This window comes from Lepidothrix coronata, unplaced genomic scaffold (assembly GCF_001604755.1).
Source record: "Lepidothrix coronata isolate B3197 unplaced genomic scaffold, Lepidothrix_coronata-1.0 Scaffold33, whole genome shotgun sequence".
In the NCBI taxonomy this organism is placed as follows: Eukaryota; Metazoa; Chordata; class Aves; order Passeriformes; family Pipridae; genus Lepidothrix; species Lepidothrix coronata.
This window is the reverse complement of record NW_016690213.1, coordinates 2,040,877-2,068,837: the sequence shown is the minus strand read 5'-3', so window position 1 is coordinate 2,068,837 and position 27,961 is coordinate 2,040,877. Positions and strand designations below refer to the sequence as shown.

The window sequence follows — 27,961 nt, the reverse complement described above, 5'->3', positions numbered from 1 at the left end:
TGATGTAAAAGAATGCCTTAAGATTTTTCTGTGAAATGGACTTCCTACAAGCCAGTACCCTGTAGGAAAACTAAAATGAAAATGAAATCTATGCCAGGGGTCTCAATATTTAAAAAATAAGAGCAAAAAAATTTAGGCTTTCTGAAACTCTTCACTTTTCAAAGATTTAGACATTCCTGCTGTTACCTGCTACAGTATCTGTAGTTACCTGCTACATATTCTGTAGCTTGAATTTGCAGTCCAGAAATGCTAAGAACATAACAAAAAGAGTAGTCTTGATTATCTTTTGTCTCATGCAGTTACTACTTTTCCAGAAGGCTTGTCTCTGAATCTTCCCTAAGGACAATTTGATTAAAAAAAAAAAATAAAAAATTAGGTAGGACCATTACCTATTAAAAAAAAAGGAAAGCATTGTTTTGTACAAGCAAAAATCACATTACTGTTGTTCTGGCCTGATTCTTGGCATCTGAAGGAAAACAAATCTTTGTGCATTAGGTACTCGGAGGCAACTTTAAATCATATATGCAGTGCCTTCATTATACGTTATCCATTCTTCTAATTGTCTTTTAACTGAAGCATAGTAATAAGAATTTACCATTGCAAGATAAGGTAACAAATGTAAGGTTGTTTATAGACTGGGGAAGATCTTTTCATGATCTTGTAGCCCTCCCCCTGAGGTCTCTGCTGGAAATCTTTATCAAATGAGGCTGCTGATTGAACACCTACCTTATGTTCATGCAGGTTGGTACTTTCCTCTTCAGACATAGTCTCAGGGGAAGGGTGTTTTGGAATGCCCCAGTGCTATGAAAGTTTTGCAGCCTGCACCTAAGTTTAAGACCATGAGGTTTGGCCAAGAGGAATAATGGTGTTTCCTTAACATGAGTGCCAGTGTTGTGCCTCTGGAGCTGAGTGCAGGCAAACAAGAACAAGGTTTAGCATCTCTTCAAACACTTCAGGCCACACAGTGGTAGCACCAGCCTTCCCTCTAGCAGTGTGCCACCATGCTTTCAGAGTGGGAATGTATTCACTGGGGTTCTTGGAGATCTGTGCCCCTGCTAATACCATCCCTTCTGTCTGGCTATGTTGAAGCTTTGGGGAGACCCCAAAGCTGGTTACTTTGGGTGAGAGAGGTTGAAGCACTGCCTGCTGAGGTCTGGCTGGTGTTGCACAAGCTAACTTTTACTTCTGGCTTGCTCAGCACACTTGCAATGTCTCTCACCTTTCATTTCTGCTGAAGTTGTTTTTACCTGCTGTTCTAGTTGGTTTTTAAATCAACTCACAATCCTTCCTCACTCCCATTATACAGCTCCGAGTTATGTTTGCTGATGTTTGCAGTGATGAGTGTTGTTAGAAATGGCGTTTTTGGTTACATTTTCCAGTCCACAATCAGAACTAAAAATACCTGAGATTCATGGCATTACTTTTGCAATCCTCTGGTCATATTGCTTGTAACTGCCTTTCCTTGGGCAGTTCCCAAGGATGGTTCAGTGGGGAGCATCTGTACTGTTCAGAGTTACAAATTACTTTACCAGTCAGATGTCTCGAGTAGATAATCCAAAGGTTTGAATCTTCAGTAAATGAAGAGTGAACAGAAGGAAACCACGAGTGTGTCAGCACCACTTTCTTTCCAGAATCCTATGATAAATCTGATAACAGTGTTCTGAGAATTGCTTGCCTACTAATTATTGGAAAAGCATTACCTGTTCTTTTTGTCTGTAATTAGCATTTCAGCTTGAGTCTAGGGCTTGATGATAAATGAGCCTTGTATGCCATAGGTTCAGTAAATGATGAAAAACTGAAGTCTGTGTTTGCTTACTCTCTTCCTTCATAAAACAAACAAAACTGAGCTATCTCTAAGTAGAAATGGTGTCAGAAATTATGTGGTCTAAAGGAGGCAGCTGTTTTTATTTCTTCATTTCCTCATTGGGTGGCTCACAGTGCATGTAAACAATGCAATAAATAAATACTCTCAATCCAATCTTAGCTAAGATAACCATGAAAAATCTTTTTGTATGTTCCTTAATCAGAGGACACAAATGCATCTCCAACAAATTGACAGGAGAATTACAGAGTATGTCTTTAAAAGCATGATCTGGAGCAGCCAAGATTTCCAGATAGCACACTCTGAAACTTAATATCCATACAAGACAATTGATTACAAATGTCGATGTAAAAATATTGTGTGTTCATTTGAGATAAGTCTTGTAGGGACAGAGAATGGGCTGAAAAGCTAAGGCAAGGTCTATGAAGTGCTACTGATGTTCTGTCTGCTGTGCTGGCTCGTGGAGTTTGACACTCAGAACTTGATACGTGGGCATCTGAACAACACCGTGTCTGAATGCAAGACTTCTCTGAACAGAATTTGTGCTAAGGATGTTATCTAGTTTGTCTAAAGATACGAGCTTGCTCTGAAGATGTTGGAGGTCTTTTACAGACTATTTGGGGAGATAATTCATAGAGGCTTCTCTAGATGACAGCAGATGGGAAATCACAGAATTTATCTGAAATCTGATGTCTCAAGGAATAAAAAAACAGTGAGCAGACTGTGGAAGGTTATTCTGGAAGGAAACCTCAATGGTTCAAGTAAACAGGATTTTAGAATATGTCCACTGCTACCTCCTAGCAACCAAAACTTTTATGAGGTTCAGTTGGCACAGATCCACTTGCTCGGAGGGTGATTATGCATAATTCATACTAGATTCAGGTCACTGTGACCTCAGAAAAAATTGGGACTTGAAATGAGAGCTGATCCTCTGTCTCCTGTTGTAGAGCCCCCAGTTCCTTCACCTTCACCTTTGTGCCAGGATGCCAGTTAGATTATGGAGAAATGTGGGCAGAGCTGTTTGCCTCTTGAATTATCTGGGGTAATAATTCAGGCTCTACCTGCGACATGACTGAAAAGGGTATGAAATGGTCAGGCATATGTTGCTTTCAATTGGATGTGTGATGCTTGGTAACATTCTAGTAATTCTGAAGAATTACTTGGTTAACTGGTACATAAGATAAAGCCATAGATGACCAGCAAGTTTATCATAATCTTCAAAGTGTTTCCTACTTATAATTCCTTCCCAAGAGGAGATGCTATGGTGGTGTACCGTGCCTGCTACAGAGAAGGTTTCTTCCCCTGGTGTTTTTTAGGCCCACTCTGGAAACTCCTTCCTGCTGTTCTGCTAAGGAACAAGATGGTAGTTTTGTCAGAAATAAAGCTTTAAAAGGCTGTTTTCTTATGGTGCTGTTTCGTTCTTCTCCCCCGCATGGTCCACGACCCCCTCCCCCCCAAACCAACCAAACAACCAAACCGAAACAAATAACCTCCCTTACTAGCCAAATAATTATCTTTAACCTACCCAGGAAGGGAGACATTCATCTCTTGGAGTTTTTTTATATTTCTCTCAAATAAGTGCTAAGCAGGATGAGCTTGCTTCTTGCAGAATATGGTTTTTACTTTGTCACTTCTGTATCAATAAAGCAACTTTTAAAGATGTTCTGTATGCTTTGTTGTAAATTGGCAAACTGGAGGGAGTGTTGTGCTGCTGGATCTGCATTTGGTGTGGGCAATACCTTAAAAGTGAAGTTTGAGGGGCTGGGAACATGCTTGCTCCAAAACTGTGGTGGTCTTCTAAGAGAAATTGTAGAAGCCAGTACTCGAAGCTTCAGAGGCTCTTTATCTATACCTGTAGGGTAAATGGGCAAAACGTTCATAGCTTATCTAGGGCACTTTTGGGGAACATTGCTGTTATTCTTGCAAGTATTAAATGCAAAATCTGAATTTGTAACAAAAATGTCTCCATAGGCTGTGCCCAGCCCTTCTTCCATGATTGGAAGATGAAGGCATTGACCTTTCATCTTTTCTGAGCTAATTCTGGTTACAGGAAATAGTAGGAAAAGAAACTGAGGGTTGGCAAATACTATCTACCCTATAGAAAAGTCTGTATAAGGGAAAAGATTTCTACTGAGATGGCTAAGAGCTTTTAATGTAATGAACAAAAAAATATCAGTGAAGCTAATACTTGTGGGGAATAAATTCTTCACAGAAAGTTGAGAAATGTTCTTCTGAAAACGGTAAAAGTAATTGTAAAAGCTGAATAGCATGGCATTTAATTATGTAAGGAACCAAAGAGGCTAAAAAAAATAATAACCTGGTATATCAGAAAGCAATTTAAAATATAAGCTAGGGAAAATGGAATATTTCTGTCAGAATAAGATGAATTCCACCACTGGCTGCATTGATTTCATGTCTCAAGTTTTGTTCCAAACAGATCTGTAACTGTGTAGGGGAGAAAACTATGTACGGGGGGGGAGAAAGGCATACTTTCGTTCCCTTGGCCTCCCAAGCCAACCCATTCCCCTTCTGAGTAAGAATGGTGAGAAAAATCTGGATAAATATACAAACAGAACTTAAGAACTTAATTAGTTCTGTTGGTCATCCAGTTTCCAGTTATCTGCTGTAATTGTCCCTTTCAAAGGGATCATTTGAAGCAGAGCTTCATCTGCTTTGTGAATGTCAGAAAACTAAGCTTGTTAGTGTACAGTGTGAAGGCCAAAGCTGAATTCTTGTGGGTATTCACAGCCTTTAATAAATAGCATGGCAGTGCTGAGGAGGAATCATTCCTTACACCCACTCGCCCCTAAGATGTTTCCCTTCAGTTCAGAAATGAATATTCAGTTGAAAAGTTATACATTTTGTGTCTTTCAGAATATTCTTAGCACTGCATAGGAGTCAGTCTGCAGAAGGGTGGGATGGGTTGGGTTTTTTTTCCGCCTACCTTCTGCGGGGAAGATCTGGAGCCAAGAAGTAGCTGTTAGACTTTGAGGTTTGTCTGCTTATTTGTTTTAAGTTGGGGTTTTTTTTGGTCTGGTAGTGCTGTTTCCTGAGCTGTGGAGCTCCTGCTCCATTTTCTCAGGGCAGAGTTGGCATGTTAGTGTGACACGAGAGGTCCAAACATTAATTCATCAGGCTGTTGACAGAAGGTTTTGCTGTGACGTGGTCCCTACTCTGGCAAACTTGAACAACTAGGGCTAAAGCTCATTATGGGGAGTGCCCACTTAAAGAAGTTTTTTTTGAGTGATTGGGGAATTTCTTTTAGGAGAGTGGTTGTTTTGCAGTAATTTTGTAAAGGGAAAGAATAGTTTGAGGGTTTTTCAAGGAAGGAGGGTTGTTTATTGATGTCATTTTTGGCAATGATTTTGTTTGAATGGTTTTAGTCACCTCATAGTTTGAAGTAAGTAACTGAAATTTTGCAAGAGTGTGGGCTTGGGGCATTAAGAATAATGAAAAGAAGGGCTAGCTGAATGTGTTGCAGAACTAGTACTGAATGATTGGATGATAAAATGCTGGAGGAAATTGCTTGTAGATAAACGAAAGCAGTGTGTGCAGGAGGAGGAGGGAGGTCACAATGCGGTGTATGCCTTGATGAGTGCTGCACCAGATGTCAACTGCTCTGGAAGGAGACTTTGTGGTCATCCTGTAAAAATGACAGCATAATGATTGATAAAACAAGTCAGTACTTGTTAGTGAAGGAACAGAAAACAAAACAGAAAGCATGAACGTGCTACTGTGTAAATACGTGGTGCTCCCATGTCTTCAATAACATATGTAGCTTTGGTCTTCCCTGTCTTCCATCTCGCCTCCCTCAGCCCAGAGAATGTTGTAAAGAAGAAGAAAAATCCAAAGTATGGGGTGACAAAGAGCCACCAGGAGTCCTCGGTCTGGAAAGAGGCACACAAAAATTATTGATGTCATGAAGGAGATGCAGAATGAGTGTCTGCTGTTGTTCCCAGGACATGAGCATGAAACAAGTACCTGAAAGCTGTGAAGAGAAAGATGATGGCTTTTCAGGCAGCTCTGGGATTGTCAAGCTTGTACTGCCAGCCAGGTTGCTTTCTGAATTCAGTAAGGAGAGGACAAGACATGGCTATATGGTAGGAGGTATGGGAGTATTTTCTCTTGAATGGGATAAGCCAAACCCTGCCCAAGGGAACAGGATTACATTCTGGCCAGTGCCAGAGAGCAGTCACTTGATGCAGTCACTCAAGGCAGGCATCTCCTGGATTGTGCCTGTGCTGTGACGGGTGGTCTCTGCTAGTGTGAGCACCCATTTGCTTTGTGTGACTGGGATGCATCTGACCAGTAGCTCAAGTCTAAAGCCTCTTTAAACATAATGTCATGTTATACAGTATGTGTTGTCTGAAGCCTTGAACCCTAGACATGAAAAACTAATAGATTTTGGAATTCGTAATCTATCTGCGCGTTAGCATCTGATCTGTAAGATGCACCATTTGTCTAAGACATTTCCTCTGGAAATAAATGTCATGCAATATTCCTGAAACATTCAAAGATGTAGAAATGAACACGTGAAAATAATTATGCATGCATGAAGAATCCTGTCCTTAGAAGAGAATTTGAAGTCCTAGAGTTTTTCTAGGAAAGTGCAAGCAGGAAGCTGAACATGGACCGGGGAAGGGCAACAAATTCGTGAGGTTGATTATTAAGAGTGGACTTCCAGCATGTGAAGAGAGATTGTGCTCTGATATAGTTGTGTTAAGTGAACCAAAGTAATGGTATATGATTGATGATGATAATTCTGGTGTTGTTAACTATTTTGTTGCTGATTTTACCAGTTGATATTAGTCTTTGTTGGTATTGCTTAATATATGTACTCTGTTGTTCTTAATGTTTCTTATCTTAAGGTGGTTTACTTTCCCCTCTCCTGCTCCAAAAATAGTTAAATGCTGTTTAATCATGACCAACCAATTTAGATAACAAGATGCTCTTGGTCAGTCTTGTAATAGAAGAAATGACAAATACAGTAAAGAAAACTTGTATTTCAGTGATTTGAAGTGGCTGAGGTTTATTCATTTCATGGCAAGTTTATGAGCTGGTGTTTTTGAATGGTTAGACACACGACCATTAGGAAGGAGAGGAGAAATCCCAAATTACTTTTTTTCTTTTTTTTTGATATTTTCCCAGAATTCCATTTTGGATGCTCTGATGATCTGCAGGAAGTCTGAGTTCCCAATTTAACACTTCGGTTAAGTTCTTAATGTGGAATGATACAAAAGTTCATACTGTGAAAGTAAATCATAGAATCACAGAATCATAGAATGGTTTGGGTTGGAAGGGACCTTAAAATCATATAGTTCCAACCCCAACCATGGGAGGGGACATCTTTCACTAGACCAGGTTGCTCAGAGCTCCATCCACCGTGGTCTTAAATACTTTCAGGAGTAAGGCATCCACAGCTTCTCTGGGCAACCCATTCCAGTGCCTCACTACCCTCACAGTAAAGAATTTCTTCCTAGTATCTAATCCAAACCTTTTCTCTTTCAGTTTGAAACCATTCCCCCTTGCCCTATCACTAAATTTGCTTTGTTAAGGCTCATACAGGACTAATTCAGCCTTAATTTAGAAATCTTCTTCTTGTGTGTTGCAGTAACGTGCAAGTGGGTGGAAACTTCGATTTTTCTGAAGTGTAACATGACTGAAGAAAATCCCTGTCTTTGGTGTGTTGCCTAGTTCTACTGCCATCCTCCATTTTATCCCTGGGAAAATACCTGGTTTAACTTTCAGTGTGAAGCTCTGCTGATCAATATGTTACAAGCATAGTAAAGTTCAAGAAATTGCCTCCATTACTATCTTGAGATGAGAAATTGATTTAGCTGCATTCTCTCTCTGTTAATTCATCTGTGTTTTACCTTCCCATAAAAGGTATTATGTGCTCCTTATTTTCCAGCAGTGTCATCAATCCTAATGAAGAGAGAGGACTGAAAATTTATATTGTGCGTATGGGATAGCCGATCTCTGACTTAGGTCTTAATTTGTAAATGTTGCTGTAGGCTTCACTTCTCAGCTTTTCCTTACTGTGCTTTGCTTGTATGCAAAATCTAGGGTCTGGGATGGAAGCAAAACTGAAGAATATGGCAAAGGAATATAAAATTAGATTGCTTTTTAATCTAAACTTCAAAAAATGAGATGCTGATTAAAATTTAATGAAAAGAATTAAAACCTCATTTGTGAGTTTTATGTACTTTTGTAGTGTTTGGTCCTGAATTAATTATGTTTGGACTGTTTTCAGTATTAATCAACCATCAGTTCACTACCTCTGCCTCCAAAATGCCCGAAGTTTTATTTTTTAACTGTGATATTATGTATGAGAGCTTTGCACATATCTGATAATTTATGTACACCTGCATATAGGTGTTATTGTAGCTCTAATAATGAAGGTAGTATAGTGGGAAAAGCAGCAAAAACAAATAAGAAAGGCAGAAAAGGGTTTTCCTGGGCATTCCTGTTGTTTTTCCTGGCATCCATCGGCTTGGCCTCTTGCAGGAAGCTACCAGGGATGGTTTTTCTGCAGAATATTTTGGCATTTTTAGGCTTAATACGAGCATTTGTTGTTCAGAGCAGATGGATAATTGAAAAAGAAAGCAAACCTATGTACTGTGACTTCGTTCATGGCTCATGATCACACAGAATAACACAGAATATTCTGAATTGGAAGGGACCCACAAGGATGATGAAGTCCAGCTCCTGGCCCTGTGCAGGACTATCCCCAAGGATCACACCATGTGCCCAAGGGTATCATCCAAATGCTTATTGAACTCTGGCAGGCTTGGTGCTGTGACCACTTCCCTGGGGAGCTGGTTCCAGGGAATATATAATATCCAGTCTAAATATCCAGTCTAAACCCCCTTACACAACCTCAGGACGTTGCCTCGGGTTCTATCACTGGTCACAACAAAGAAGACATCAGTGTCTGCCCCTCCTCTTCCCCTCACAAGGAAGTTGTAAGTGAGGTCTCCTCTCAGTCTCCTCCAGGCTGAACAGACCAAGTGACCTCAGCTGCTCCTCGTAGGGCTTCCCCTCAAGGCCCTTCACCATCTTCGTGGCCCTCCTTTGGACACTCTCTAACAGCTTTATATCCTTCTTATACTGCAGTGCCCAAAACTGCACACAATATTCAAGATGAGGCTGCCCCAGTGCAGAGCAGAGCAGGACAATCCCCTCCCTCGACCGGCTGCCGATGCTTTGCCTGATGCCCCCCCGGACACAGTTGGCCCTCCTGGCTGCCAGGGCACTGCTGACTCATATTCAACTTGCCATCAACCAGGACCCCCAAGTCCCTTTCTGTGGCACTGCTTTCCAGCATCTCATTCCCCAGCCTGTATGTACATCCTGGGTTGCCCCATCCCAGGATACAGCAGTTACTTTTTTAAGATTAAATTTAAATATATTGGCAAGTTCTAAACAGTTATGTTAAACTGGGACAAAAAAACCCCAACATTTTGTCGCTTGGCTCCACTGGTGTTAACCTCGGGTTTTCTCTGTGTGTCTGAGTATTTCCTGTTACAAACAGAAATGGTACACATTTGTCTGTTGTCTAGAACATTTAGTATGCCTGTTACAGACCTGGAGGTGTTAATTACCAGTATAAAAACCAAGTCAGGTATGGCACTGTGTATGTGAGGATTTATTAAAACTTGTCTTATTTTGACAAAGAGGTAAATTCATGGATTTGCTTAGAAAAGTTGTAAGCTGGTGGGATGCAAGCAGGTTTGTGTTTGGGGACGTTTGTAGCATTTCAGCTCATGTTTGCAGCAGGATGTGGCTGTGCACAGATTTTAGTTACTGGGGCTCGATGTGATAGTGTTTTAAGCAAAAACTTGCTTAGATCCAAGAAACTCCATATATCCCTGGGCGATGCTACCAGCATTTGCCATCAGCTCAGGTTTTCTGTTGAAGAAGTATGTTTTAGGCAGGTCAGGCTTTGTAAGGGACTTTGCTGTCTCTCATGGTGCGTGTTATGATGGGTTGGTGTCTGGATTTTGCGGTGGACCTGTCTGTTTTCTGTGGGCTTGGGCCAAGGTGAAGGGGAAAGCAGAGGCTGGCATTGGGCAGGACAGGGGAGCTGCTTGGATTTGTGTTGCTGGTTGACTAAGGGAGGGCACTTGTTCTGTGCTGGACTTGGGGGGGCAGCTTCTTGCTGTATGTAGTAGTGTCACAGTGCTTGGGACTTACTATCAGAGATTTTAAAAGAATAATTTAAGCAAGTGAATCTAGCATGAAGGTGAGAGGAAGTAAATGCTGACGGACCTCACTGAGGTTATCTGTGATCACTCCTACATTTTTCTTCTTAAGCCTGGAATGATTTTCCAAAACCATCAGGGCTCAGTGTGAATGAAGAGTTTTCCATTGATATCATGGAGCTGTGAATTGCACCCTAAGGTTCCAGGCTTGTTTTACAGAATTGCAGAATACCAGGTTGGAAGGAACCTCAAGGATCATCTGGTAACAATCCCCAAGACCTTACATGTTTTTGTGGTACTCTGTAAGGTTCTTCTTAGCCCACTCTTCCAGCCTACGCAGGTCTTCCTGCAGGGTGGCTCTCCCTTCCAACGCGTGCGCTTCCCTGCTTAGCTTGGTATCATCAGAAAACTTTATCAGGGTACACTTATGCCATCTTCCAGATCACTTACGAAGGTATTAAACAGTGATGGGCTCAGTGTTGGTCCCTGGGGGACCTCACTTGTGCCAGGTTGCCATTTGGAAAAGGAGCTATTTACCACCATTCTCTGGGGCCACCTGTGAGCCAGTTTCCAACTGACCACATGGACCACTTGTCCAGACTGTAACACAGCAGTTTCTCTAGAAGGAGGCTGTGGGAAACTATATAAAAGTGTTGGAGAAATCCAGGTAGACATTGTCTACTGTTTGCCCCACGTCAACAGCTTTGTTGTAGAAGGCAATCAAGTTTGTCAAGCACAATTTGCCCTTGGTGAATCCACGCTGGCTTTTCCCAGTCACATGTTTCATTTGATTTGTAATTTTTCGGATCCTCCTTTAAGCCCTCCTTGTAGATGGGAGTGAAATTAGCCACCTTCCAGCCTTCTGGGATGTCCCCCAATCTCCATGACTTCTCTAAGGTTATGTAGAGTGGCCTCACAGTGATGTCAACCAGCCTTCTTAATGCCCTCAGGTGCTGAGGGCCTTTCCTAAAAGCCATCTAGGCAGCAGCATTTAGAAAAACAAATGTGTTGTTTTCATTTAAATAATTTAAGATGCCTTGTCTAGATATCTCCTGTGCGCTGGGTAACAGCCTGATTGTTATCTCCCACATCTTTGACTGTCATTAATCCCTCCCTTCCTGATTTCTATACCTTCTCTTATTTGTGTGATACTCATCATGTAGGTTGCAAGCTCTGGGCCAGCAAATCTCCTCTCCATAAGAGAAGCCACTGGGTTCTGTCAGAGCAGCCTGGGATGCTGTGAAATCTTTATGGTGTCTGCAGTAGAGGCAAGATGTTTTATTTATTGCATCAACAAAGCCCATTCCTCATTTTGCATTAGGTGCCAAGCTGAGTAAAAAGTAAAGATTCATTTACTTGTATTTCAGTCGTTAATTTGAAGGACTATGGATGTATCAATGCCAGAGATTTTGACAATGAAGCGGTCTCTCACTGTCAGTATGGGAAAGGGATTCTTGGTGGTTCTTTAAAGGAGTTGCATGCTGCTGGATGTCCTCTGCAATAGTGACTTAGAGAGTAACCTGGAGATACTCTTTTGAATAGAAGTTAGTATTTTGTTGTGTTACAATAGGAAGCTCATGGCCACAGGTCTGCTCGTGCTTTGGGCCAAGGTGGTGATAGAAGATAGTCACCTGTGGGGAAAAACTAATTTGCACTCTTTTGCTTTGTTTAGATACATCACTCTGAGATCACAGAATGACAGCAGCATGAAATGTTATGGCAAAGAGAGCACAAGATACAAGAATCTCACAAATGCTCAAAAATCAGGTAATGTCGCAGCATATGTCCAGTTTCTCTAAGGCTGGCTTGTTTAATAGATTCAATGCTTTTTGACTGTTTTCCAGAATTTGGGCTTCTGAGTCTCTGACTTTATTGATGGGCTTCTCAAATATGATTAGTTGTACATTGGCTATGTATCTTGTAAAATATTATTTCACAGTATGTATGACACAGGAGATAAACACACATTTATATCTTTCTTAAAGGACTACTTTGGCTGTGTTGTCTCATACAAGCAAAAGGACATTACCTTAATTTGAAAAAAAATAAAAGCAGAAGCCATGGTGGTCAGTTCTGCATAACCATTTGACCTGGTTCCATTGCTAGATACCAACATGCTATAGTTTAGAGGGATGGACTTTGCAGAGGGTCCTGCAGCTGCATTTCTGAAAACACTTTTAGGGGATACACCAGGCTCAAAATAGCTGTTCCCTCCCCACTGAGAGCTTAGACATATGCCATTTTCCACATACTACTACTTCTGCTTGTTTTTTTTAGTTATTTGTCTGTCTCAGGATGTTTCCTCCTTGCCTGTTTTTGTAAATCCTAGCATATGTTCTTTGACTGTTTCAGAGCATTTACAGTTACAGAAAAAAAGAAATCATATTACACCCTACAGAGCTTATACACTGCAGAGGTCAGGAAGAAACCGCTTAAGTGTGTTACAAGGATGCTCACCTTGAACTAAAATTGTATGTGCTTATCCTGGCTGTGGTAACAGCAATAGCTGATGCATTGATGTTTGAGTGAAAAGGCTTAAAAATCACTCTCCCTCCCACATATCAACAGCGGGGACCAGAGATTGTAATGTAGCACATACCATAAGTGAACAAGATCTAACCTCTCTGTCCTAAGATCTTCATACCCGTGGCTTCTCATGTCTGCAGAACTAGGATCTTGCTGGGGAGTAACAAGTCACTCAGTTCAGTAATAGAAGGAAACTAAAATATGAAGTTGAGGGCAGTTTTGCTAATAGGACGTCTCTTTTCCAGGAAGCATTTGAGAGTATTGCCCTGAGCAGAAGGGACTATGATTTATGTCATCTAAGCAGTCAGTAAACCCAGGCTGGCTGAAGAAATTTCAAATAAAGTTTCACAGACAGCTTCAGCCTTGATCAAATATGCAGTAATGTATTGGTGAATATTAAAAAAAATAAACTACTGTGTTTATCACTTTAATTAGCGCTGTCTTCGGTATGCTTTTAGTCAGTTAGTCATGGAATATGCAATTCAAGTCCCCTTCTGGCCTTAGCCAAGGCTTGTCTTTTATTTTTATTTTTAATCAGTATTGTGAGGAGATCACATAATTTTACATTTGCCATTTTTTATGAAGTAATGTGATACCTGCTTCAGTTGCAGTTCTCCAAAGCCTTCAGAGTACCTTGAAACTGTAACACCAATTCACTGACAGCAAAGATAATCAGATTTGTTGAAACAACGTTCTTCGTTTCTTTGGGAGTCATGAAATTGTATCTCCCTTAAACTAAATTCAGTTAATGGCTTTATTTAGAAATCAGCCTCCTCTTCTTGAATAACCAGAATTCTGTTAGTTTGGAGGAAAAAAAGGTTTTCATTAAATTACCACTGCCTCAGAATGCATTTTCTACTTACAACTTAGATCAAAAAGAGAGAAAAATGTTTCTTCTTGTTTGTCTTCCTTTCTCCTCCCCCTTTTCTAGAGACTTTCCTGAGATGATCAACTGTTGGTTTTGCTCTTGGTTTTTTTTGTTGTTGTTGTTGCCTTTTTTTAAACTTCATTGAAGTAGAGAAGTTGCTCGGTTCCTCTCCCAATGCCATCGTTGTTCTCCCCTCCCCCAAGTCCAATGTGTTCTTTATTAAACTGAATTAGGACATTCTAGTCACTCTTAAGAGTGGAAATGGGAACAGCTTAAATGAGCAGCCACATGAGACTCAGCAGCCTTTCCAACTGCACTGCAGAAGAAGCTCAGCTGCAAAGGGAATGATAATTTTTGAAGGATTTGTGCAACTGTTGAAGAATTACCAGCATTAATATTAAAAAGCAGCTAATCTGTTTTTCCCTTCCATTTTAAGCATGTATAGCTTTCTTAGTGTGTTTGCTATAAAAATCAATCTGCTAAATGTTTTGCTTCTTTTCAATCGTGTTCACTTTTGTAATGCCTTTATTTGCGTACTTTCTTGTATACTGAAGTGAAGGTTTTTTGTTGGTGCTGGTTTTGCCTAAAAGTGCTAACCTTGGGGTTTGTAGACAGATACGGGCATGGGTTCGAGATCTCTGCCATCGAAAACCAGCTGAAATTGAAATGCAGGAGAAACCATAGAAGAGTTTATCCAGGATTTGGATGAAAAGGTTTTCATCCCTGTAAGCATTTGTCCTTGAGACAGCTACAGAAAATTATTGGTCCTTGAAATCCATATTGCTACTAGTTTATTCTAACTAAAATAGTCATGGTCCTGATACCTTTTGACCCTTATTTTCAGTCTCTGCTTCTCCTTATTGCTATATCAGATGTCTTTGGGGTTTCTGTAGATACTTTAAAAAAAAAGTAGATCTTTGAGTTATCATCTCACCTCTCCTTCCCTTTTCCTCTCTGCTGGTTCACCCAACCACCTTCCTTGGCATTCGAAATTATTCATTCTGTTTGAGCACTGTGCTGCTTTTTTTCACAGGCTTATTTTCTATGCCAAAAAAAAAGAAATAGAGCTGGAGCTTGAACTCTGGCTACATGAAAAGTTATAAGGACAAACCTGGTAACTAAACAGCCTGCAAGAGCATGGGGGTCTTTGAAATATGCCACCCTTCCTCTCCCAGTTCTGTGCTTTTCAGCCTTCCAGCACTACTCTCATCTGAAGATACAGGGGTAGTGCCAGCCTCACACCTGAGAGGTGGGTTTAAGTAATGAAGGTGTGTCCGTTCTTAGGTAGTGCTTAGGTGATCTTAGATGGTGCTCTCTTGGTTTTTAAAGCTGCTCTTCAGTGTGGGTTCATAGTGGTGTAGTGCCCAGCTGAAAACCATGACTGTCTGTGCTGTCCCTTAAAAGGCTGGGTTGTGGTCAGCCTGTGTGACAGAGGCTGCTGGTAGCACTGGTGTTTAGCAGAATGGAGAGGAGAAGGAACTGCTTTTTATTCCTGCGTCTATCCTAAAGGAAATCGGAGAGCAAGATGATGTGAATGATGGCTATCTTCATTTAGGAATAGCTTGGCAGGAGATCTGACAGTTCTGAATAACAAAACAGGTCAGTAAAGACATTCTCATAAAAAAGGCTAAAAATTGAATAAGATAAACCCTGGTTTGTTTCTGTTGAAGCTAATGGGAGGGGAACACTGAACCAAAAGAAGGGAAGGGACAACTTGTTTTCGAATTTTTCTTATCTGCAGTTAAGAATGAAGCATATATTCTAATAGCAGAAAGACAGCAACTTGAGAAAGCACTGTCTCAGCTTATGTGACTGAGAGGTGGTAAGGCACGATTTGAAACATGTCTGCAGTGTTGGGAGAACACACAGCAATGACACATTTCTGGAGCAAGCATGCCTTAAGTGTTACAAAACACAGTTTAGGCTGCTAAGAGTGGTGGTTAAGCTTGCTTTAGCTGAAGTGTTACCATCCCAGAGGGCGGGAGGGACGCAAGAGGGGTTAGTACCCCAGCACATGAGCATCTGCTTGATGCTGTTTCTTGTCAGTATGTACAGGTACTCTCTCCTGAAGAAGCTAGTTGAACATGGAGGGGTGTTTTCTTTTGGATTTTTTTTGCATCTGCCAGCTTATCCAGTCTTCTTGCTAACTGGTGATTAATCTATAAAAGCATGTAGATGTTTTGCTTAAAGGAATAGCTGAAAAACTTGAAATAAGTTGGACAAACCATAGGATCCAATTCCTTTTTGAAACACAACCATGCAGCCTACCGAGATTGGTTAGATCAGCGCAGTGCTATAATAACTTTACAGCCTTTTAATGAGTCTGCTTCCTTCAGCATCTGCTCTTGTACAGTCTTTTGTCATCCCTCGCCATTAACTCAGTTCTGAAACTGGCTCTGGCTGGTTTTGCAGCCCACACCCACCCCAACTTTCATGCAGCGACTTATTTGGAGTGGATGCCTTGTTCTGAAATTCATGTGAATTTAGGCAGTTCGATTGCGTGACTGTGGTTTGATCTGTTATTTACTCAATTTGAAAAATTCTACAGGTTTTGGCTTCTGTGGTGTGTGATGGAGCTAGGAGTGTTTTCTTTTTTAACTACCATCTTATTGATGTTTCACTACCTATTGTCTTCTCTAAGTTCATAGAATGGCCTGGGTTGGAGGGCACTTTAAGATCATCTAGTTCCAACTACTCTGCTGTGGATAGAACAGCCTTCACTAGACCAGGTTGCTCAGAGCTCCATCCAACAGGGCCTTAAACGCTTCCAGGAATAGGGCATCCACAGCTTCTCTGGGCAGCCTGTTCCAGCGTCTCACCACCCTCACAGCAAAGAAGTTTTTCTTAATATCTAATGTAAACCTGCTTTCCCTCAGTTTAAAACCATTCCCCCTTGTGCTGTCACTACAAGGTCTTGTAAATAGTCTCTCTCCATAGGCTCTCTTCAAGTACTGGAAGGCCACAATTATGTCACCCCAAAGCCTTCTCTTTTCTAAACTGAACAATCATAGTTCTCTTAGCCTTTCCTCACAGGAGAGGTGCTCCATGTCTGTCATCACCTTCTCTGGACTCACTTCAATAGTTAGGGTCCATCCTGTGCTGGGAACTCCACAGCTTCTTCTGGCTCTCCAGTGAATAGTTTACAAAGGAGAAAAATAGAATCACCTTTATTGAAGACTGATAATGTTGGAATTTTCTTCCATTTCATGTTTACCAGAATGAAGTTATTACATCCTTCCAGGAGTAATTGTATTGCCTTTTAGATGCTTCTGTTTGACGCTGGAGTGTGTAAAGACATTTCAGCCATCTTGGTGTATCCATGGCTTTTAGTTTGGAGACTGGAGTTGTACAAGTTGCAGGGGCCCTTGCTGAAATGATGAGAAAAGAGTTGGAGCAAAACCTTATCTCTGTTGAAATCAATTGAATTCCCGTTAGCTTGAGTCCAGATTTCATCCATAAACTTAAGTAGGGTATTTCTCTTTCTGGGCAGTCTACAGAAATGTTTCTGTCTGTTTGCATTTGTTTTCATGTTTCTTTGTAATGATTGCATAATTGGGGTGTATCTGTAATGTCAGAAATGTAGTAGGTTAAATAGCATAAATGACTATTAGGAAGAGAAGAAACATAGAACTGCAGAACCATTGTTTCTGTGAACTTCCTACTGCTTTTAGTTGTTTGATTTAACTATTTAGTAGACAGACTTGTTGTGATAAATGACAGTGATGGGTGTTTAGGCATCACTGCTAAACAAAAAGGAGAAAAAGCACCCTTTTCTTCCTGTCACTGAAAGGAATGGAAGTCACTCAGAGTGCTGCCAATGGCTTCTCAGTTGGCCAGAGACTTTGGTGGCCCTAAAGCCTTAAAGATATTGTATGCAGCACTCATATACTGTCATGGGTATCCAAGAAGAAATGTATATTGTTAGCATTCTGTTAAAACCAATAGCAAATTCTCGCTGTATACAGCATCAAGCCTGTTTGAGAACTAAAAAAATATTTGGTATCTAAGGGACTGGTTTATTACTGATTATGCTTCTATTAACATGCCTATATGGGTTTTTTCCTATTACCTGAATGTAGAATAACAATACTTTTTAAACCTTCGCATTTTCTCCTTCTAGATCAGTGTTGCATTTGAAAGGAATGTTTTCATCTTTCCTTTTTCTTCTTTTTTTTTTCCTTTTTTTTTAGGAGGGGGAGAATGGGTGTTTGAAAACAATGCAAATTTTTTCAAATGTGGTTCTCATAGTGACTAAACTTCCCAGTCTTTTTGTGATTTGATTGGTATTTTAATATAATATTCCATATTATTTTTCAGATTTTTACAAATGTTTCTGTATAACTGTGATGTATAACTGTAATCCACTCCCAAACCAGAGTTGAGTTGAGGATGCTAGAGCTGCTGGAGAGGAAATTTCTGTGAGCATTTTTTTTTTCTTTTTTGATTCTGAGAGAGGGGAAGAGAGGTGGTGTTTGTGCTAATGAATAGGTTATAAAACTTCTTGACTGCTTTCCAGTATCCTAAGAACTGTGACAGGTGGAAAGGGTGCAGTAAGTGGAATTCGGTGGGTGCCCAAGGGATGGCATTTTCTGTGGTGACTACGACACTGCCTATGGCTGCTGGTACAGTCGGTAGCATCTGCCATCATGACGCTCCTGCCTGTGGGAAGAGAATGGGCCAGGGGTCTGGTTGGCCACTTGATTAATTTTTGTAACAAAATCTTGTTGTTTGCTCCCTTAAGAATAAGTCTCTTACTGTCCTTACTCTTGGAATTCTTGTGGTCTTTTAATTGTCTCCTGGAGACATTTATTCTCCCTCACTGGTTTGTATCACTGTTATTTCTTGTCCTTTGACTAATATTTGTAACTTCAAACTTCAAGAAGGGTCAAAACCAAGGAACTTGGTTTAAATTACAGATCTGTTAAGAGGTAAAATGGGACATAGCTCCTATACAAAAGGTCTACTACCTAGAGATCCAGTTTTTATGAGAAGATGTGTTCAGACCATCTCAATTGAGCTTTCTTAACTTGGCAGGCATAAAACGAGTTGTATGTTCCCCCTCTTCCTCTAAACGTTGATGGCCTTTCAGTATGAAATATCACACAGTGTTTATTTTTATGCCTTTTTAATGTTTTGTGGAAGGTTTGTTTAGTTGCCCTTCATAATTTTTAATAGGAAGTCTTTGAAGTTGTGTTGTGGATGAAAAATCCTGTTGGCAGCCTGACTATTCATTGTTGACTCCTATCTTCTTTAATTGTTCGTCTATAAAAATCTGGAAGGGAATGTGTTCAGAGAGACTGTGAAGCAATGTATATTTCTGGAAAGGGGAAATAAATGTGCAGTTAATCTCAGCTATTATTTGTCTCGTGAAAATGTTACATACTGATGGTTGCAGATGGTTTACACAAACTGTACACATTGCAAGCCCTCTTCATTGGGAGCTATGGTTTTCTGTCATACATTATGCTAGGACGGAAAAGGTTTTTCTCTGCCTACAGCTATGCATTACCCTTATTTGCTGTTGCTAGCACAAACTCTCCTTAATATGCATCTGGCAATGGTTAAAATTTTCTTCGTCAGTGACTTCACATTTATCCATCTAAATTGTGGATTCTCCTAAGTTTAAAAAGGTAAGGACATCAGTATGCAGGAGTCTTTGGAGGAGAGCATTACATTTAGAAAATCAGATGTGAGGGAGGCAGAGTTAAGGTTTTGGTCTAATATTTTTATGCTCTTGTTAAACTTCAGAATCAGCTTTTATGTTAAAACGTATTTATGAGTGCATAAGCATATTGTACTTCTGTGCATATGTGCAATTGTAGACACAGTGTCAAACAACATAGTCAAACAGCCCTATAATGTGCTTATGTATTTTTTATTTATTTATTGAAAACAGACATCTGTAAAATGTTACTTTGAGTTACAGTTTATACAGTAAAAATTATAAAAGGTTGCAGGTGAGAGGGTAGAACAGAAGCTGGGATTTCAGCACTCCCAGTGTAAGGGGAGTGAAAAGATTTCCATTGACTGGTTTGGTCTTAGCGTATATACTACAGGCCAGTCAGCCTCACCTCTATCTATCCCTGGACAGATGATGAAACAGCTTATCCTGGATGTCACCTCTAGGGATTTGGAGGAAAAGAAGATTATCGTTATTATTACTATTAATTATATTATTACTATTATTATTAATAGTCAACATGGATTCACCAAGGGGAAATACCACTTGACCAGTCTGATAGCCTCCTATGATGGAATGTCTGGCTGTGGATGGATGAGGGGAGAGCAGTGGACGTTGCCTACCCAGACTTCAGCAAGGCTTTTGACACTGTCTCTCATAACATCCTCATAGGCAAACTTGGACAGTGAAGTAGAAAGAGGACTGGCTGAATGGCTGATCCCAGAGCTGTGGTCAGTGATGCAGTCTAGTTGGAGGCCTATTGCTAGTGGTGTTCCCCAGGGGTCAGTACCAGGTCCAGTTTTGTTCAGCTTGCTCATCAGTGACCTGGATGAAGGGACAGAATGTACATGATGATTCTGATATGCCAGAAGCCTGTGCTGCCATTCAGCAGGACTTGGACATGCTAGAGAGTTGGGTGGAGAGGACCTTAATGAAGTTCAGTGAAGGCAAGGTACTGCACCTGGGGAGGAATAACCCTATGTACTGGTACCAGCTGGGGGCCGGCCTGATGGAAAGCAGCTCTGTGGAGAAGGACCTGGGGGTCCTGGTGGACAACAAGCTGTCCTTAAGGCAGCAGTGTGCCCCTGTGGACAAGAAGGCCAATGGTATTCTGGGGGGTGTTAGGAAGAGCATTGACAGCAGGTCAAGGGAGGTGATTCTGCCCCTCTACTCAGCCCTAGTGAGGTCTCAAATGAAGTGCTGTGTGCAGATCTGGGCTCTTCAGTTCAAAAACGATGACCGCTGGAGAGGGTTCAGCAGAGGGCTATGAAGATGATTAGGGGATTGGAGCATCTCTTATGAGGAGAGGCTGTTTAGCTCCAGTCTGTTTAGCCTGGAGAAGAGAAAACAGAGAGGGGATCTTATCAATGCGTACAAATTTCTTAAGGGCAGGTGTCAAGAGGATGGAACCAGACTCTTTTCAGTGGTGGCCAGCGACAAGGGACAGCGGGCACAAACGGAAACACGGGAAATTCCATCTTAGTTATGATATGTCCATCTTTACTTGGAGGGTGTCAGAGCACTGTAAAAGGCCGCACAGAGAGGTTGTGGAGTCTCCTCCTCTGGAGATACGCGCAGGTGAACCTGCTTTAGCAGGGCATTGAACCAGTGATCTACAGAGGTCCCTTCCAACCCCAGCCATTCTGTGAGTCTGTGACTTGGCTTGATAGTCAACTGTCTGACTAAAATTAGTCATGAGGGTGCAGGATGTGGCAAGCTTACAATGCTTGAATGTTCATATAATTTAGGGGAAAAGACAGTTTCGAAGAATAAGCTTTTATTGGTTTGGCAGAATAATTTTATTGGAGCACTAGAGAAGAGGCCGGATAACGGGATGAGATGAAATAGTCTAACTGCTCTGAAATAGCCCAGCTGTTACAATTTTGCATCTGATTATGGATTTCAAATTAGAAGATTTTAGAGTTTCCTCTGAGGCAATAATAATAACAGTTTATGCACAGAGTCAGCATTTACCTTGTCTTTCACTTACTCCACAGGTGCTTGGCACACTGAACTTACTGATCTGTGTAGGATTTGTGCTGTGGTCCACTTATTGAAGATGTGAAGCAACATTGAGTCTGAGGTTGGAATTACTGACAGACTGGAGGAGATTTTAGTCCTTGTGATGCACATGGACATGCTGAATTATAAGTAATTCTAGCTTCTTCTCCCCTCCCTCCCTTCCCCTCACTCAGCTATCTCAGGGTTCATAGAGATTTCCATGGTTTGCGTGCCTGTAAGTTTGGAACAGAAGTGACCAAAAATGGGGGACCAGCAATTGTATAAAACTAACCATACTGCCAACAACAATGAGAACTTGTACTACGAACAACACCAAATGAACTCCCTTCCATCTCTAAATCATAGCTATGGGACATCTGTTATGGATGCTCCTCAGGCATCCCCCCTCTCCCCTCAGTTTCCCCAAGATTCACGGGACAGTATAGCTTTGCCTGTAGGTTCAAAAAGCCTTGGTTCAATGCATACATCTAGACAAACCAGCTGGACACATTCTGGCTCAGGAAACCACGTCCCAGCAAGGAACAATTTGAATAATCAAAGCGCAGTCTGGAGCCCCCTCGGGCAGGGGGACTCCCATGATGGATACCAATATTCTTACTCTCAACCCAGTGAAAATCGATCGCAAAAAATTACCAGTGGAGTCCTGCATAAATTGGACTCCTTTACGCAAGTATTTGCTAACCAAAATCTTAGAATTCAAGTCAACAACATGGCTCAGGTTTTGCACACCGAGTCTTCGATGGTGGATAATTCTGGTGACAGTGCACTCAGGCAGCTGCTGTCCCAGAAGCCAGCGGTTGAGCAGCAGCCTGTAACTTCCACTGTACAAAGATATCAACCAGTGCCACAGCAAACGCAACAGAATTTTGCAAGCACACAGCAAAAGCAACAAATGCAAGTCATGCAGCACCAACAGTTGTACTACGACTACCAGCAGCACTTATCACAAATGCAGATGCATTCTGCATTTCAGCAGGGACAGACGCACGTTCCACAAATGCAGTCCCAGCAGCTCTTACCACAGCAGATGCAGCACTTGCAGCAGCCTCAGTACTACGCTCAGCCACAGCAGGGACACCAGCGGCTCTCGATCCAGGAGATCCAGCAGCCGCAGCCAGCTCGGCAGCAGCGGCAGTGTCCAGTGCAAATCGCTCAGTATTACCAAACACAGCCTGTCATGCAGCAGTTACAGCAACAGCAGCAGCAGATGCAATTGCCACTTCCTCCATATCACAGAGAACCTGATCCAAAGACTATACATGAACCACACCAGTACTCTCAGGATCCTAGTCATCCTGTGCAGCTTATCCAGTTGGGAGCAGTGCCTCAGTATTGCTTCCAAGATCCCCATGAACAGTACAGGCACTTGTACCCACAGAGTTTACTGCAGCAGCAGCAAGATCAGCAGAAGCAATACCAGAGCAAGAGCAGAGTGCCACCTCTGAACTCCCACGTTGGCCTCACTCCGCCAGAGACCACGGAGGATCCCGCACGGCAGGAGGTAAATTCTGTAGGTAATGCCATCCCTCATCGAACACTTTTGCCACCCTTGGGAGTTCATCTGAATAACAAAAGCTCTCAGCAAGACTCTCCCAGCACCACATGGCCTCAGGTAAGTAGTATTTCAGATCTATGCTCAGCCAAACTTGTTTGCAGAAGAATAGCAAGGTGTGGAAACCACATGGCTTCAGGAGAGTTAGAAGGTTAGGATGTGAGTGGTGGGCATCTCTGGGATGTTTTGGGAAACTGTATTAACAGGCTTCTGTCTACATCCCTGGGCCAGGCTGGCAGCAGCAGCACAGAACTACTGCTGTGGCACTACTGCTTTCCTTCTGAGAGGCTTTGGGAAGGTCTGCCTCGGTTTCTGGGGAGGAGGGACCCAGTGACAACAAAGCATTCTTGCTGATTTTTTCAACACCTGCAGGCTCAGTTGTTCAGGAGCAGTTAGTAAACTCCCTGTTTCCAAAAGTAGTGCTTCTGGGTCAGAACAAAGGCTTCAACAGCAGGTGAATGGAAGAAAACTTACACTAGCTATGCTCACAGGGGCACTGATTTGATGTCAGGCTCTCAGAGGCTTTTAATATCAGTAAAATCATACACAAAATGCAAACTTAGTGCTGTAAGGATCTTCATTTACGCATTAATATTTTCTGAAAAATTATTTTCTCCTTTTTCCCTTATTTTCCTTTCTCCTCCTTTGATAGCAGGTGCAACTGTCGGAAGGCAGACTGCAGCAGCTGTCCCCAGAACAAAGGTATTTTTAAAATTTTTCTTTGGTCTTTTTAATTTAAATATGAGAAATGCAAAGTTCTGCAGTTTAGAGGGAAAAGAATGCAGTCTGGGGAGGTAATAATTGTTGCTCTCCTAGAAACATCCTTAGTTTTGTGTTTTGTGATTTTAAGTTTGTGTGATTTCCAGCATCTCCCTTCCACAATAAAATCAAATAAATAAAAAAAAAAGGGGGGTATGGGAAGGAAACTAAAAAAAACCCAAAGCAGGGGAGCAGTTTGCTCTCTGTTGCATTTATAAGCGAAGGAATGGTGTGTGGTTTGGATTTGTAACTTTGGCAGCAGAGATCTTCTATTTTTTCTTAAGGTCTCACCTCTGAAGGTTAAGGTTGACAATGAACATGGTTGTCTACCATAAGTTAGAGGCATTGTGTCCTAGTACTTGTTAATTGGTGTCATGAGGGGGGAAAACGTAGGCCTGTCATGATAGATCTCATGGGTTCTCAGACTTTTCTGTACTGAGACCCACATTTTGATGAGCACATCCTACTCAAAACTTCCCTTCTCCCCATCTTGGGAGCAGCTCATCTAGGTTATTGGCCCTATATTCCACAGCAGTCACCACATGCTTAACTATGACTTCATAACCATCTAGCTGTAAAATTTCATTTAGTTCCTTGACTAAAAAAGCTTCCTCTGCAACAAAGGAAACATACCAAATTAATGTTTTTTCTTCTGCTCCATGCTTAAAAAAATGAAAACAAATATAGTGGCCAGAACAGAGAAACACTTCCTGAGAGAGCTGATGCGAAGAACAAGCTAATGTGTTCAATATGCTTGAAGGAGTTCAAGAGTTTGCCTGCTCTAAATGGTCACATGAGGTCACATGGAGGAGTAAGAGCATCTCCTAACTTCAAACAGGTATCAGTCCATTTTACTTCAGTATTTGGCACTCTCCTTTTGTGTTTGCTTGCTTTGCCATGCTTTGCTTTGCTGTCAAAACTTGTTCTTCTCAGCACTGTTTTGTTATGTCATACCCTGTGTAAGTAGAAATGCACATAATTCTGTTAGGTTATAGGCCAGAAGTCGTTTTAAAGTCAGAGGCAGTGGTGGAGGATAAATCGGTGTTTGTCCTTCTCTTTTCTCTGCACATTACAGAAACACCCTACAAAGTCATGTCAGGAGTGTCTAATTTTTTTCCCCTGCATGTTTGTTTATTATATTAGAAATACCAGGAACATCAAGTCTTCCTTATTTTTATTTGAACTGCTTGGATGACTAAGGGATATTTATTGGAAGCCTTCCCAGGCTTTAACTGAAGGAGCAGAATTTTTGAATCTTTGACAGCTTTCTTCCGAAGTGTTTTAGTTCTATAGGTATCAAAAAATGCCAAACCAAAAACGTGTTTGAGTTGTTCTGCATAACAGAACAACAGTCAGTTGGTCATTCTCTATCCCGATATTTTAGAAATTCTGTCCTAACAAGGAACACCATAGGAAGGTAAAAAACTACCAAAGTTACAGTTTGTGTCTTTGTTTTTAGGTGAGTAGTGAAGAATTCTGTGTTTGTAGTGATATAAAGAGATGTGTTTATCTGCCCTCCTGCAAGTTATCTTGTAAGGGTGTTTCAGGTGATTATTTGTCACCAAGGCTGAATCCTATGCAGGAATCATAAGTAATCTGCCAACATCATTGAAGGGAAATAAAGAGCCCCAGGAAGGAATGCTGGTGTGTGTTTTGTAACCCTGGCCACTTCTTTCCAGCCACGGTGCATACATTGTGTAGTGTATCGATCCAGAAGCAGCGCTCCCTCACTCGGGCTGAAAGCCTTTAATTGTCTGTACAGGATGAAGGAGAGAAACCACCACAGCAGCCGCTGCCTAAAGAGGTGGATAGCCTCGCGCCCATCGTCATGCCAGTGTCTGTCCCTGTAAAGCTTCTGTCACCTGAGCCCAGCACGCAGCCCTCTGCCAGCGCTGCCACAGTCACAGACAAGCCTGCCAACTCTGTGTCAGATGACGAGATGCCCGTTCTCGTGAAGATGACTTACTCTCCACCATGCAGTCCAAAAGTGGCCAACCCCTGCTCATCCTCTGTGAGTGCTGTGTTTCTTGCCACTAACTGTCCTGTGCTTGTTAAATCCCTTTGCTTATAGTGCCACTATTTTCTGAAACATCTGTGTTTTAAAATATTTTCTGGACTCTTTATGATTCCTAATAAACAAAAAAAAGTCTTGTAGCATCACAGCATGTCTTCCTCCATGATTTGGAAATACTTATTTTCCCTTTGCTGAGGAATCAAGATCTCAGTTGAAAATAAGTAATTTGAAATCAGAATGTAATATTATTTTATCCCACTAGAACAAAGGGATTTACTATCTTTTTACTGGTTGTGTTTTTTTCCTTTTCAGGCTGCTTCATTGTTATGTTATTGCTTAAATTCGGCAGTTTTATTTCTTCCTGTTCTTTAAAGTCAGATATATGTGCTGCTCATTTCAGCTGAAGATAGTGCAGTGCTTAGGGTGGGTGCTCCAAGCCAATATGAAGCTTGTCGACTTGGAGTTTTGCAGTGAAGTAATTTTTCCCTTTCCCTCTGCATGTATCAGCTTGAAGGGTTAATCACTGAGAGTTCTGATACAGAAAAAATAGCTATGCTTAGTGCTTTCATTTCGCTCATAAAACTGAAATTGTCAGACAGCACAAGGAATTGATGAGTACTTGAATGAGATGTGAAAATGCTCTTTATTGTTTTCCTGAAAGAGTCCTGGAGCAAGCAGTATTTATTTCATATCCCAGTGTAGGAACAGATTCTGCTTGTTCCTTCAAATCCATGTTGGCAGACATGATAAGGGATTACTGGGGAGTATAAGCACTGTATGGTATTATCTGTACAATGCAGAGAAATACTCTTGTGATTTTTTTTCTTTTCCTGCTCCATGAGAGGCTGATGGCCAAACAAGGGGACAGCATATACCATCATAGGTGACTCCTTAAAATATTCCATGTATTTATCACCCCCCCAACCCTTCACACTAATTTTAAATGTATATAAAATCTTTTCTCTCGTCCTTTCAAGCAGAGGTTTTACACACAAACTTCCACTTTACTGGGAAAGCCAACATTTCACAATACTTAGTAACTCAGCAGTACAATTTTTCATTTCTATTTCTAGTTCCTCTAAAGAATAGGGACAGTCTTTTCTGAATCCTTGAGCTCTGAGTGGGAGATCTTCTCTAGAGACATCAGAGTAGGTGGCTTGGGCTTGTGTATTTCTGCAGTGTATGTAAAGTGACTGATTAAATCTGCCAGTGTTTGGCTAAATGCGCATTCGTTCCCTCAAAATGATGCTTGTGGTCTTTGTTATTGCCCAAGCAAACGAAATGCATGCAGTTTCCTCTCTGGACCCTATCTTTTATATAAGCAGTAGCATTGGAAACATTGAATGATCAAAAGATCTACAGTTTCCCTCTTCTTCTTTAAAAAGATTTTGTGCCATTGGAGAGGGTTTTTTTCCTAATACCAAAGAACTGAAGCTGTGTTGCATTTATTTATACCGTGCTTTGAGCTGTCCAGAAAAGCTCCCACAAAGCTGATGGAATCAAACAGCAGAATGTAACTAAATATTCAGCAAGGCAGTAGGATGATGAGCTGAAGCTAGCGGTTAAAGGAGGTCCATCAGGGGTCTATCCAGAGTGGATCTGTCAAGGTGCAGCAGCAGGGCCCACAAGGATTCATTCTGTCTTGGATAATAGGAGTCAGTTCCTCAAGCTTCAGAAAAGTATCGGGGTGATTCTTAATCAAGAGCCCATGGACGCCACTGTCTCCTTTACTATTCAGTGTGATCTTTTTTGAAAGCAGTAGTTGGCATAGCCCCACTGCAGTTAAGGTATACTGTAGGTGAAGCCGTGGAGGTGGTGGAGGTATTTAGGACTTCTAAGATGTTGTCTTGGTTGGCTGGTTTGCTTTACACTAGTGAGAAAGGAGTACCAAATGAGCCCTTAATCAAAGACTTAGATCTGGCCCTCTGGGTATTTTTATTAGGTTTTGGGTTGTTTGGGTTTTTTCTCCTTTCTCCTTTTCTAAATGTTCACCATCCTGATGGACTATATCTGTCCTTTCAGGTAATTTTCACTGTCCATTATCAAAAAAATCCTCTGTAAGGCTGCATTTTCTTCCATGCAAAAGCAAAACTCTTCCAAAAGTTAATTTTTTTTCACAGAGAAAAAATGTCAACAGCTGTTGGAGGGGATACAGCCATGATCTAACAGAGAGGACAGGACCTCTGTAATCAAAAACATTTCCTCAAGCTGGAACTTATTAACATTAGGGATAAAGGGTGACAGTGCTAATGCTTGTTTAACATGATTTTTATTGGGTGAATGTGATTCACAAGAACCACCCATGGTGTAAAGATGTATGTTGTTTAAACATACACTGCAGTAATTTGCTTCATGTAGTAGTAGAATTTACCAGATGATGCAGACATTATGGAGTAACCCCATCAGTCAAAAATTTTATTCTACTTCCCAGATTTATCCTAAAGATGACTTACAGTCTGAACACCTAAAAGCAGTACAGTTAATTCTGTGTTCATATACCATGTTCTTAAAGCA

At 41.3% G+C, this 27,961-nt stretch overlaps 1 protein-coding gene across 7 annotated transcripts in view; it reads left to right on the top strand.

The window, feature by feature from the left end:
- TRERF1 (transcriptional regulating factor 1) overlaps positions 1-27,961 on the top strand; it is a 100,663-nt gene that overhangs the window by 59,334 nt on the left and 13,368 nt on the right. For 3 of the 7 annotated variants that reach the window (XM_017811708.1, XM_017811709.1, XM_017811710.1), the window contains 5 exons: positions 11,699-11,793; positions 21,098-22,734; positions 23,327-23,376; positions 24,121-24,271; positions 25,196-25,444. In XM_017811708.1, the coding sequence (XP_017667197.1) occupies positions 21,364-22,734; positions 23,327-23,376; positions 24,121-24,271; positions 25,196-25,444 (1,821 nt within the window). In that variant the 5' untranslated portion in view covers positions 11,699-11,793; positions 21,098-21,363. Of the gene's footprint in view, positions 1-11,698; positions 11,794-17,755; positions 17,839-21,097; positions 22,735-23,326; positions 23,377-24,120; positions 24,272-25,195; positions 25,445-27,961 lie in introns of those variants that run through there. The other 4 variants (XM_017811712.1, XM_017811711.1, XM_017811714.1 and 1 more) reach the window with 4 other exon arrangements.